Source organism: Kryptolebias marmoratus, linkage group LG4 (genome assembly GCF_001649575.2).
Source record: "Kryptolebias marmoratus isolate JLee-2015 linkage group LG4, ASM164957v2, whole genome shotgun sequence".
Classification (NCBI taxonomy): Eukaryota; Metazoa; Chordata; class Actinopteri; order Cyprinodontiformes; family Rivulidae; genus Kryptolebias; species Kryptolebias marmoratus.
In genome coordinates this window covers 25,863,839-25,876,219 of record NC_051433.1, presented here as the reverse complement: position 1 = coordinate 25,876,219, position 12,381 = coordinate 25,863,839, and the positions used below count along the sequence as shown (strand labels likewise).

Sequence of the window (12,381 nt, the reverse complement as noted above, 5' to 3'; positions counted from 1 at the left end):
CCATGTTTCAGAGCTCCCGGGAGTCCAATAATATAGCGGTCAATGATCCCGGCGCTATTGTGTGCCATTTGGTGCTGGAGTAAAAATTACATCTTCAATATTTTCACAGGCAGGCAGAGTGAAGAGTGGCCCCCTCCTTGTGACTGGAGAAGGCCACGGCTGGTTGGAGAGAGCTTACCTGTGGTGACAGCCTGCCACCCCAGGGAAAATGGTGTCCTGGCCTGGATGGTGTATGCTGTAATTGGACTGTGATTATCAGGACCAGGCCTCCAGGACAGAGAGGCTGTGGTATCAGTGATTTCTTCTACATGGACGCTGGTGGGGGGCCCTGGGGGACCTGATAGATGGTATAGCCAGTGAGGAAAGAGGACACAGAGAGATAGAGGAACAGACAGAGGAGCAGGGGTAAAGAAGGGAGGGTGAACAAATGCAAATGAGGAGGAGATAGAAAGATTGTAGAAACAGTCAGAATGGTTTTAGCACCTGCAGCAACTGCAGCAAAGTCAGTTCAGAGTGAAACCTTTGGGATCTATATGATCTAATTAGACAGTGTATGTTCTTTAAACCTTGGACCAAAAATTTTTTACTTGGCAAACTTTTCAGTAGTTTATTCCCTCATACCTTCCACATAATTAAGCTGGTCAGTAAAGTATGGGATGACTTACCTCGGACAACCAAGTCCACGGCAATGGAAATGCTGTCCACCTTGGTTTGCACAGCACATGTGTACTTCCCAGCATGCCTCAGTTGAATGTTTCGAATCATAATGTCTCCTGCCGAATGCTGCTGTCATTCAAAGCACGCAGAACCATGCACACAAAAGCAGACAGGCGTCCATAAGTAACGTGGCAACCCTCCAGCTATTCTAATTTAAAAACAATTCTGCCAGCCTCCTGGAAAAAAATCCAGCCTAAAAGAATACTCAAACTCATATATGTGTGCTCTGAAAAATAATAATTCTTCATGCAGTCTCTTCCTCCATTGTCCAAAGGGGACACAGAAACACCACTCTATAGATTTATTTCATCACTGTATTTACAGAACTGAACTTACTCTAATAGTTTGATTGGGATTGTGAAATGTTATATGGAGCAGCCTAATGGCTAGTGTGATAGTTCTTTAGGAGAGCCTTTCATTCTGTCTCTAATTGCAATTCCCTTTCCTACATTATCATTTCATCAGGGTCGAGCTGAGCAGGGTCTGTAATAAATTGAAGATGGCTGAAAGTTGTGGCACAGTGGCAGTAAGATTTCTGTGGAGTGCCTGGAAGCCTAATCAATGTAAGTGGAGATGAACAGCAATTTATTAGGCAGAGGAAACTATAAATCATGTTCCATGTGACACCTAAATCATAACAGAAACTGAAAAGCATGGCTTCAATGGATTTTCTTCTTTAATCCTGCAATTTTTAAAGGAACCTTGACATTTCTGCTAAACATAAGACCTTTACCAGCCTGAGACTGGTTGCAGGGAGTGTATGCAAGCTTTATTTAAAAAATAACCAGAGGCAGCAATTTTCTATCCTTAAATAATATACTTGATGAAAGCATTGCTTCTGCATTGCAGCCAAATTTATTATGACCCTGCTAAAAGAACAAGAGAATGGACCAATGAATCTTCAATCAACTCCCAACCTTTATTCACTGAATTCTCTGAATGGAGCTGAAAAATAGGTTCCTATCAAAGGCACAAAATAAAATGAGGATTCCTAATTTTAAATAGGATTTATGCTTTTTGATCACTCATTTAAATTAGTGCGTTATCTGACAAAAATAGTGCAAAAACAAAGACATGATAAAATAAATTTCTTAAATGTCACTCTGGGGGTGTTTATGCTTGTGAATATTTTATCTGTAACAAGTAAAATCTTAAATATATTCTGAGGAGAGGTATGTAAAATAAATTGGATAGAAAATGCTAAACATTACATCCTCTACTCAGAGTTCAGGATTATATGTAAAAATCTGAGTCCATTTCAATATGTTTGTGGATAAATAGGAACAGACACAATCAGAAGTTTGCATAAAATAATGAAATTGAGGATTTAGGTTGGCAGGACCCCGGGATGCAGACTTATACAAGGACTCAAAGAAAACAAAGATTTAATAATCAAAACATAAAAAGCCTGACATGGTACCAAGAAAACAAACATTAAGAAAAAAAGAAATCACTGCCACTGAAAGGTATTTGCTTAGTAAGTTGCACCTCACCTAAGAGGTTTTTCGTCTCCATCAACAAGTTTCTGGTATAATTCTGGCTGATATTTGACCACTGTTCTTGGCAGAATTGGTTGAGTTCATTTAAATTGGTTGGTTTCTTGGCATTGACCTGACTTTTAAATATAGTCCACAAATTTTGAATAGGTTTGAGGTTGAGGCTTTGGGTAGACCCATCAGTGAAGCTAAATGTTAGCCTGATTGGATGTGTTTGTGATCATTGTCCTGTTAGAACATTATATTGTGTCCAAGTTCCCATCATCTAGCTGTTGATTTAAAGGCCAAGTTGAAACATTTTGAGGTGGTAGTCTGGTAGTCCCTCTTCATTATTCCCTCCACTCTGTGCAGTCCATCAGTACAGCTGCCATTAAAACAACAAAACAACATGATGCTACCACCACCACCACGCCTGACAGTTGCTACCACAATCTATGGTTTAAAAGCTTTACCTTGGCTAATCTAAACATGTCTTGTGATTGTGGCCAAATAACTCAGCCTTTGTCTCATTTGACCATAAAACTTTCCTCCAGAATGTATTCGGCAAATTTTGTGTCGTATAATCAATCCAACATGAACAAAACAATTCAACTTAACCACTAAAATCCACAAATTATCATGCCCATGATGAAAGTATGTAAGCTTCTGACTGCTACTATAACCTCAGTTCAGCTCATCAGGCAGTAGATAAGCCATCATTGAGAGAAATTTCCTGAAAAAAACTACCCTAACTTTACACAGATTTATCTATAAATTCCACATTTACTTGTTTGTAACAGCTGCTCAATGTCTTCAGAATGAAAACATCTAAATACCTGAACTGTTTGTAAAATCTAATTTTATAAACTGAGCTCTCACAACATGACAGGATCTTTTTAAAAACTGGGACCTGATAGTCTTGTGGGTTGCCAGGAATTACAGTATAAAAGATAGATAAAGGACTTACACCCCCCACTTTTTCAAAGAATTCACCATGGCTCCCAAAGTGGATGAGCTGCTCGTTGAAGAACCAGGTGAACTTGAGCTCCAGAGATGGGTCGTGGCTCACTTGACAGGGTAGGACCACGCTTTCTCCAACTGTGATGTCCAGCGTAGTGGGTTGGGTAGTGATGATGGTTGGCTCTGAAACACACATTAAGATTCAGGCACATTTGATCAAAATGCACTGCTCTGTTCATTTTGTCCAGGCGACCGAATAGCGTTGGAAAAAGCCAAGCCTTCCATCATCCTTATGGATATGTCAGACTGAGTTAATAGAAGGATATGCAGGACAGAGCACCCAGCAAACTAGGATGCATAGCTACAATAACAGGAATTAGTTTCGACTTGAGCTTGTCTCTGTGGGGACTCTGAGATGTGCCTCTCCTAAATCTGAGAAGCATCCATGTGTCACTGTCAGTTCAGCATGGAACTCCCCTCGATCAGCCTGAAATTCCCACAACACACTGCTAGGAAAACAGTAAACAGCAATTCTTCCAATCTCCACTACTCTCCTTTCAAGCCTGCAGTACATTACACTGACATCATAAGAGAACAAAGCAAGTGTCCCTTATCTGCACTTGTGTGTGTAAACAGTGGAGGAGGAAGCTGGAAGGACATAAGAGCGGCAAGATGAGAGGGCGAGGCTTTGTTCTCAGAATGTGAAACTCCAGTCTCCCTCTTGGGGGTGCTGTGATTACTTGGTTGAAATTGCCACTCTGAGTACACGGACTAAATTAAGTGCAGCAAATGATCCCTGGTCAGGCATAGATTCATGTAGAAAGTGCCGGCAGTGCAGTCTTCATCCAGAGTGAATTTGATACCTCCATTCTTTTGGCTCCTTCATACTACCATCACATGCTAGTGATGGGATTTATTCCAGTAGTTTTTTTGAAGTCAGAACAAAATTAAAGGCCTAGCATTCATTGCAGGATTGTACATCACCCACCACCTTTCCTGTCAATTTTAGACTAAGATCATCTTATGTTGAGGAAGGAGAGAATTATAACCGTTTCATCAAATATTGAAAATACTGTTATGTGCAATGTCACTCCCTATTGTGAGATGTAACGGTCAGAGTATGTGTGGTAAATGACTCTTAGCCACTTCAACATGAAATTTTAGCTCAGTATCTGAATGACAGAGATTTCTGCATTGGCTAATATTTATTACGTGCGGCGGACATCTTGAAATGGGCTGACTTCAAAAGTCAATCACTTGTAGATGTACATCCAATGATTACGTTCTGAGAATTTCATTTATAGGTGAGGTAGATAAAAGTAGCAGTTTTGGGGGGTGTGAGTGGGAAAAAACGTGTATAAAAAAATGACGTATTTATAATAAACAAGGGGAGCTTAACCTGGCGGCGTGCCAGGCTTATAATACACTGGGGGAAACCCTGCATATATGTTGAGGCTCAGTCTCAGCTACTACCATAGGAAAGCTTAGCTCAACATCTGTAAAATAGCCAGAGTTATAGCATTTGTGTGTGTGTTTTTAAAGTCAGTTGGTTGTGGTGGCCATCTTGAATTGAGTTGACCCCAAAAAGTGAAGTGGTTGTAAATGTATATCCACTGATTACTTTCTCAGAGTTTCAATAAAATGTATTCAGTGATTTATGAAATATTTTGGTAACATACAAACACATGCACACACAGCAGTAAATGATAATAACTGTTAGTATGATTCGTGACTTACACATTAAAAGCATGTCTGAGGGAGGTTCAGTCTTTAATTGGTGGAGATAAATGGCAAATGATGGTAGTGCAGCAAAGGTTTCATAACACAAAAGAGGTGTTCAAACATCTGTGTCTGCTCTCATTGTGAATGCTTTAAAAACACAAAAAACACATCAAATTTAACAAGCTAAAAGAGTAAAAACAGTTCTTTAAAGAAACACATCAGGATGAATTTTGACACATTTGTTTCCTTTTTTCCCTGGCAGACAGTTACTTCAAATGAGGTAATTTTAAAAAAAACTAGAGAAATTAAATTTTCGTTTTGAAATGAGCAAAAACTCAGTTAAAAAGTTAAGTTTAGAAAAACTGCAGCCAAAGCTAAAATGAGCAACAAAGTAACTAAAAGCAAAAATTGGCATAACAGTAGCTTGTAGCAGTAGTAGCATAAGAGAGCACACTATTTTTCAAAAGGTCAAATGTTTTGATAGTGGTAAAATAGCAAAACATATGTGGAGTAGTAAGTAGTTTAATTTCAAAAAGTATATATAAGAAACTATAAACAGACAACCAAAAAAAAAAAACAATTGTCTGAATGCTAAATAAGCATTCACACAAAAAAGGCTTATGAGGAATCTGCAGCAGAGAAACTTTCACAGATCACAAAGAGTCAACTTCTCTGTATGCTCTTAAGGAAAATACTAGATATTGACAGATTGGTATATATGCCTCATTTCTAACACAAACTCTTCTTCTCGTGGCTCATCCTGCCGTTCTCGCATCACCTCGGGGATTCGTTCTGACAATGATGGCTGGTACGTTCTTTCATATTACCCTCCTCTGTCATTATTTGTGACAGATTATACAGACAAGCAAGGTTGCTTATACAAGCACACACTGGGCTCTGGAGCATAATTTGATTCATTTCCGTCCTGTATAATGCCTTATTACCTGCTGCCACTGTAAACGAGAGGGTAGTGAAAAATTCACTTAGCAGGATCAGGATGAGAACAGAGAGTGTGTTAATGCTCTCAGACAGACTGGGTGGCACCTCAGGAAAGTGCTAAGGTGGGTCAAACACTTTGGCATATCTCACCTGATGTCAAGATGCAGAAAACGGTTTTCCCCGTGACCACCTATTGCTAAATTTTTAGCTGTGAGTCCAAAATGAAAAACTTGAGTTATTAATATAGACTCTTAATAGTCCTGCATCACCAAATGAGAATTTAAAAACTGTCATTGCTTGCAGCCATGAAAAATGGGAAATTATGTAATTGCCTTTGTTTTCGTTTGTGTGCAAAGTGTGTTAGCAAAACATTTCAGGAATCACTGCTAGAAATTTCTGGAAATTCTCAGAAAGTAATCATTGAATGTACATCTTTATAAAAAATACAGACTTTAAAATAACTTTTAAAGTCAACCCAACACAAGATGGCCCACAAAGTTAATTACCCTTAGAAAACCTAAAACTAAAGCAGGTTTATAGACAGTGGGCTAAAATTTGGTGAAGTAGTAGCTGAGAGCCATCCCCTTCTCCCTCTGGATAGTTTAAAATAACTATCAATTATTGCTCTGAGGCTCACAAAAATACAATGAGTAACTTGTTTTTTTCTGGTGAAAGAGGCTGTATTTAAAATGGTAGAAGAATGAAAATCAGTATCTAATACAGCTCTAAAGTTAGAGATACCCAACATTGCTTGATGGATAATAATAAGGCTGAATGCAGAATTTTGCACCAGCCACTGACAGAGTTTTAGGAAAATATTTTGCCCCTTGATCTATCATACTCAGATACAGTCTGCAATGTTATTTGCTAAAGTATTTGCCCCCTTGATATTTTTTCTGTTTTAGAACTTTGAATTGACAGATTCTGCTGTAGTTTGGATGTGATTTAAAAGGAAGGAACCTACACAAAATACTCCAAATTATTCAAATTAAATGAGGATAAAAAATTTTTAACCTATAACTGACAAGTGCATGCACGTTTTCACCCCATTTGCGTTGCTGTTGTGGAGGAGTACAGATCGGGTTTGGTTCTAGAAAGCATTCCAAACCCTGAACACAGAGCACCATTAAACCCATTATTAGACAATGGGAAAAAAATATGCCACCACAACAAACCTGCTAAAAGGAAGGCATTAATCAGGAAAGAAAGAAATCCTGAGGCCAAAAATAGCCGTGATGTAGCAGGGTAGCTCTTTTGCAGAGATAGGAGTATCTGTTCATAGGATTATTGTAAGCTGCACAGAGCTATGCTTCCTGATAAAGTAGATGGGAAACAGTCATTGCTCACAAAAAGCAAACAAATACAAATGGCATATAATTTGGAATTTGACAAAATACATATTGGAGACTCCCCAAATATGTGGAAGAAGGTGATACTAAAATTTAACTTGTAGGCCACCAAGGACAACACCATGTCTGCCACAAACACAACTCTTTCCATCATGCTGAAAACACTATTGCCACGATGAAGCATGGCGTTGGCAGCATCATGAGGTGGATTTTTATTTTATTTTTGGACCACAGGGACTAGGAAACTGGTCAGAGTTTAAAAAAAAGAATAGATGCTGCAAAATATTCTTGAGAGAAACACGTTTGGGTCCTCAATAGATTTGAGACTGAGTTGGTGGCCCACCTTTCAGCAGGACAATGACCTTAAACACACTGCTGGAGCAACACTCCACAGTTAAATGTGCTGGAATGGCCCAGTCAAAGTCCAGGCCTCTATCCAACTGAGAATCTATGGTTTTATTGAAAGCTGTACACAAGTGGCAGCCATTCAACTTGGAACTTCTTCTGAAGAATGGGCAAAAATTCCAGTGGCTAGATGTGCCAAAATCATGGAGACATAGCTGAAGAGAGTTGCTGCTGTGACTGTTGAGTGGCTTCTGAATATAATGTTTGGGGCTTTAAACCAGTTCTATATGTTTTTTAGAATTTTGCGAAATAAGATTTGTCCCTTTCATTTAATTCAAAAACCCTGGAGTATTTTTGTGAGAATAAAAATTAAGTTATATTCCACGCTGTAAAGCAACAAAAGAGAATACATACAGAGTAAATACATTTGCAACCCAGTGTAAAAAAATTAACTAGTGTACACTGGTAACACTCAGGGAAGCTGTGTAACAATATATCATGACTGACAAACTAGCAAACGGTGCCAGCTGACAGTACCAAATGACTCGCAGCTCCTCAGTGAGATGTAATGACAAGCCTCATGTGGCCACTTTCACCAGTCTTCACACAAATATTATGAATAATTCTCCTCTGCTTTAATGGTCTTCAGCTGTAGTGATGCATAATGTGAAATCTATCAGAATGTAACTACGTGGTTTAAGCTTTTTTCATAAACTGAAATGATATAAGGATTTATAATAGGGGTGGGGGGGTGTCTGAAAATTAATTTGGGTAAAGTTTACTGTTCGTACATCCTACATCATGTACGTCTTCCAAATAATATTGATGTATATGCAGTGCCTTGAAAATGTATTTTATGCGATAGGCCAACATTGAGCATCACACATTTGTACATTGGAAAAAAAATTGATACATGAAACAAGGCCATTTGTAAAATTCTTTACAAATAAAAATCTGAAAAGTAACTAAAGGAAACTAAAATCCAGTGCAACCAATCACCTTCAGAAGTAAACTGGTAAACAGAGTCCACCTGTGTGTTATTTAATCTCAATATAAATCCTGTTGTTCTGTGAAGGCCTCAGAGATTTGCTACAGAACATTAGTGATCAAACAGTATCATGAAGGCCAAAGTACACACCAGACAGGTCAGCAGCATAAGGCTCTAAAACAATACAAAACAGTTTCCAGACTTTGAACATCTCACAGAGCCCTGTTTAATCCATCATCAGAAAATGGGAAAAGTACCGCACAACTGTAAACCTATCCAGACATGGCCATCCACCTAAACTGACAGAGAGCATTAAACCAAAAAGCAGCCAAGAAGCCCATGGTAACGCTGGAGGAGCTGCAGAGATCCACATCTTGGGTGGGACAATCTGTCCACGGGACAATTTTATATTACTAATATACTAGTTGTTTACGTCACATATCTGTCCTTTATGGAAGAAAGGAAGAAGAAAACCACTGTTAAAGGAAACTCAGAAGTTGGTGAAAAGATGGATGAAGCTAAATCCAGGACAATCTTGGAAGAAAACCTGTTAGAGGCTGAAGACTTGAGACTGGAGGGGAGGTTCACCTTCCAGTAGGTTTTTTTTTTTTTTTTTTTAACCCTGGTGGAAGGCGGACGTATTCTTCTCTCTGTCTCCTCGTGTTATGTTTAGACCTTAGTTCGTAATTGTTATGTCGGCCGTATAGAGGGTCTGGTACTATTTAGAAAGCTCGGTATCATTAGTTTAGCAATCTCATGTTTTAGATTACTTATCCAAACTGTACACTTAGTTTAGTTTATCTTGTTTAGCTTTTGTGTTTCATTGTGTTTAATTACTGCTGTAACTTTGTCTATAATTTTGTTCTTGTGTTGTAAAGCACTTTGAGTCGCCTTGTGCTGAAAAGTGCTATATAAATAAATGTACCTACCTACCTACAATGACCTGAAACATCCAGCCAGATCTACAATGGAATGGGTCAGATCAAAACATATTCATGTGTTAGAATGGACCAGTCAAAGTCCAGACCTACATCCAGCTGAGAATCTGTGGCAAGACTTGAAAATTGCTGATCACAGACACTCTCCGTGCAATCTGAATGAGCTGTATCTGATTTTCAAAGAAGAATGGGCAAACATTTCAAGACCTAGATGTGCAGAGTTGGTAGAGACAAACTCTACAAGACCTGCAGCTGCGATTGCAGCAAAAGATGGTTCTTCAAAGTATTGACTCAATGGGTGAATATAAATGCATGGGATACTTTTCAGGTTTTTATTTGTAAAACATTTCGAAATCTATGAATAAGCTGCCTTCCATTTCCCAATTATGCTCCATTTTGTGTTGGTCTATCACATAAAATGTCAGTAAAATACACTGAAGCTTGTTGTAATGTGACAAAATGTAGAAAGGTTCAAGAGGTGTGAATACCTTTTACAGGCACTGTAGATTTAAAACAAACTGAAGCTCACAATTAAAAAGTTTTTCAAGTTAAGAGTTTTTCCAACCTTTTCTCTAGTGTGCCTTTTTTGAATACAATGTCCTCGTATGAGGACGCAGAGTATCAGGAGGTTGAGAAGATAAACAACATCTAATCATCAGCCTAAGGTTCATATTTGTCAAGGAAAACCACAGTAATGTTTGGGATAACCTTCAACCCTTAGTGTTATTAATTATGTCGTTTTTGTGCAAAAATCTGTTGAAAATTAAAAGAAAAAAAATCATCTTACTCTAGATAAACCTCCTTGTCCTTTTCTATGAAACGTGCTTTATAACAATCCAACACAACCTCCTTATTTTCTGAGGCCCAAACATTTTTCAAAACCAATCAAAGGTTTCTGAAGGCTATAATTTACTAGCAAAACAACCTTGTTGGCTACATTACTTAGCAGACAGATACAAGAGCCTCTCTGTACTGTATTTGTGAAATGTTTTGTGGCACATCTGTAGCAACCAGCTGGTGATTACTGACAGATGGCTGCTCATTATTTTTCTATGTGGCTGTCAGGAATCACACATCGCATTAATTTCACATCGTTGCTACCATTCAACATGGATGACAGAGCGCACTTGGAAAGCAGCAGATAGAACTCAGTATTGAATTATGTGACATTTAGGTCACTTTCTACCCTATAAAAAAGGGCATAGTGTAAACTAATCAAATAATCTTCTGTCTTGAAAGAACAAAAAAGGGGCAAACATCTACAAGCAGAACCATTCATTTTGAATAATCTCGATGAAACTTAAAACCTATTTTTACATTGTGAGACAAAGATTTCTAAACCTTGCTGAAAGGGGGTGGTGGTGGAGCAAAATATTTTAAACAGTTTAATTGGATGCTAAATGTTCAGTGCTGTTACCTAACAACAAGAAGGCTTTGGCTTGAAATTTCCCAGCAATCCTTGCCAAACTGTCAAATCTTCCTGTTCTCATTCATAAATGTCATTTTTATATTTGCATTAAAACAGTAACTTCAGTAAATGGCATGCACTTATATAGCGCTTTATCTAGTCCAAGGACCCCAAAGCACTTTACACTACAATCATTCACCCACTGATGGTGGTAAGCTACATTGTAGCCACAGCTGCCCTGGGGCGGGCTGACAGAAGTGAGGCTGCCATCACACCGGCGCCACCGAGCCCTCTGACCACTACCAGTAGGCAGGGCAGGTGAAGTGTCTTGCCCAAGGACACAACAGCTGAGACAGTCGGAGCGGGGGGGAGTTCGAACCAGCAACCCTCCGATCACAAGACAAACCCCTACCTCCTGAGCCACTGCCGCCCTTGTCTTAAAAGTCCTAACTAGAAACTTGAAGTGGTTTCTGTTCAGAGCGGAAGCCAATGCAGAGAGATCGGGAGAAATGTGACATAGGAGAGCCTAGAGGACCGAGTCAACAGTTTAAGTGCTGAATTTTGGACAAGCAAAGTAAAGGCAAGTAAAAGTGATATACAATAATTATAGTGAGATTAAATATAAGCCTGAATCACCTTTTCTGACCATTACCTAAAAGCTAAAACCAACAAACAATAGATAAAATAGCTTGACAGTAGCTAAAACCAGCATCACATTAGCTAAAAGTTAAAGGTAGCAACAGAAAAAGTAAAAACTAAAACCAGCAGAAAGGTAGCTAATAGATGGAACAGTAGACAGAAGTCAAAATGAGCAAAATAGTAGCTAAAAGCTAAAACTAGCAGAGCAGTAGCTAAAAACTACTGCTTTGATAATTGTAAAACTGGTAAAAGAACTGTGAAAAAGACTTCAAAGAGCACCAAGCTTTTGAAAGATTTGAAGATGTTTTTGTAAGAAAAAATGTAAAAAAAAGTTAAATAGTTCAAAAAGTATGAGTCCAAACAAATACCAAAAGTCACAGCCATTATCCTGAATGAGCTGAACATTTTAAGACCTGACTAGCTGAAAAAGCTAAAAGTATAAAGAATGTACAGAAGGGAAAATGAAAAACAGTGTAAATGCTGACTCAGCATTCACACAAAGAATGGATGAATGAATGAAAATGACTTCAGTCTATTACAGAATAAGCATTTCAATTACTGTGGAAAAAAAAGCACTCTCTGACTAAAATACTTTGTAAAGTTTACATGGTGTTTGCAAAGCCCATAAAACACTGAAAAAGCTGATGGTTCAACAGTGGATTATTTTCTATAAATGGTTTCTCTTGTGGCTGCAAGCCTCTATCTAAGATAGTCAAAAGTCAACCAGTGGAAAGAGGGTCTTTTATTTTGTTACCATGCTTTGAAAGACCAGCGAGCCCAGTCCAGGAGCAATCAGGCAGCACACTCTCAGGCGCACCCCAAACGACAGGCACGCATAGAGGGCTGATAAAAACTTAATGACAGTCCAGCTCCCCACTGTCTGCAGCCCACAGCCAGTAGT

The 12,381-nt window shown here is 38.6% G+C and overlaps 1 protein-coding gene across 2 annotated transcripts in view; it reads right to left on the bottom strand.

The window, feature by feature from the left end:
• Nucleotides 1-12,381, bottom strand: part of cntn4 (contactin 4) — a 280,686-nt gene that overhangs the window by 19,419 nt on the left and 248,886 nt on the right. Inside the window, exons 13-15 of one of the 2 annotated variants that reach the window (XM_017426954.3) lie at nucleotides 3,160-3,335; nucleotides 666-786; nucleotides 179-337 (exon numbers count right to left, since the gene is read on the bottom strand). In XM_017426954.3, the coding sequence (XP_017282443.1) occupies nucleotides 179-337; nucleotides 666-786; nucleotides 3,160-3,335 (456 nt within the window). The remainder of the gene's footprint in view (nucleotides 1-178; nucleotides 338-665; nucleotides 787-3,159; nucleotides 3,336-12,381) is intronic. The other variant, XM_017426955.3, reaches the window with a different exon arrangement.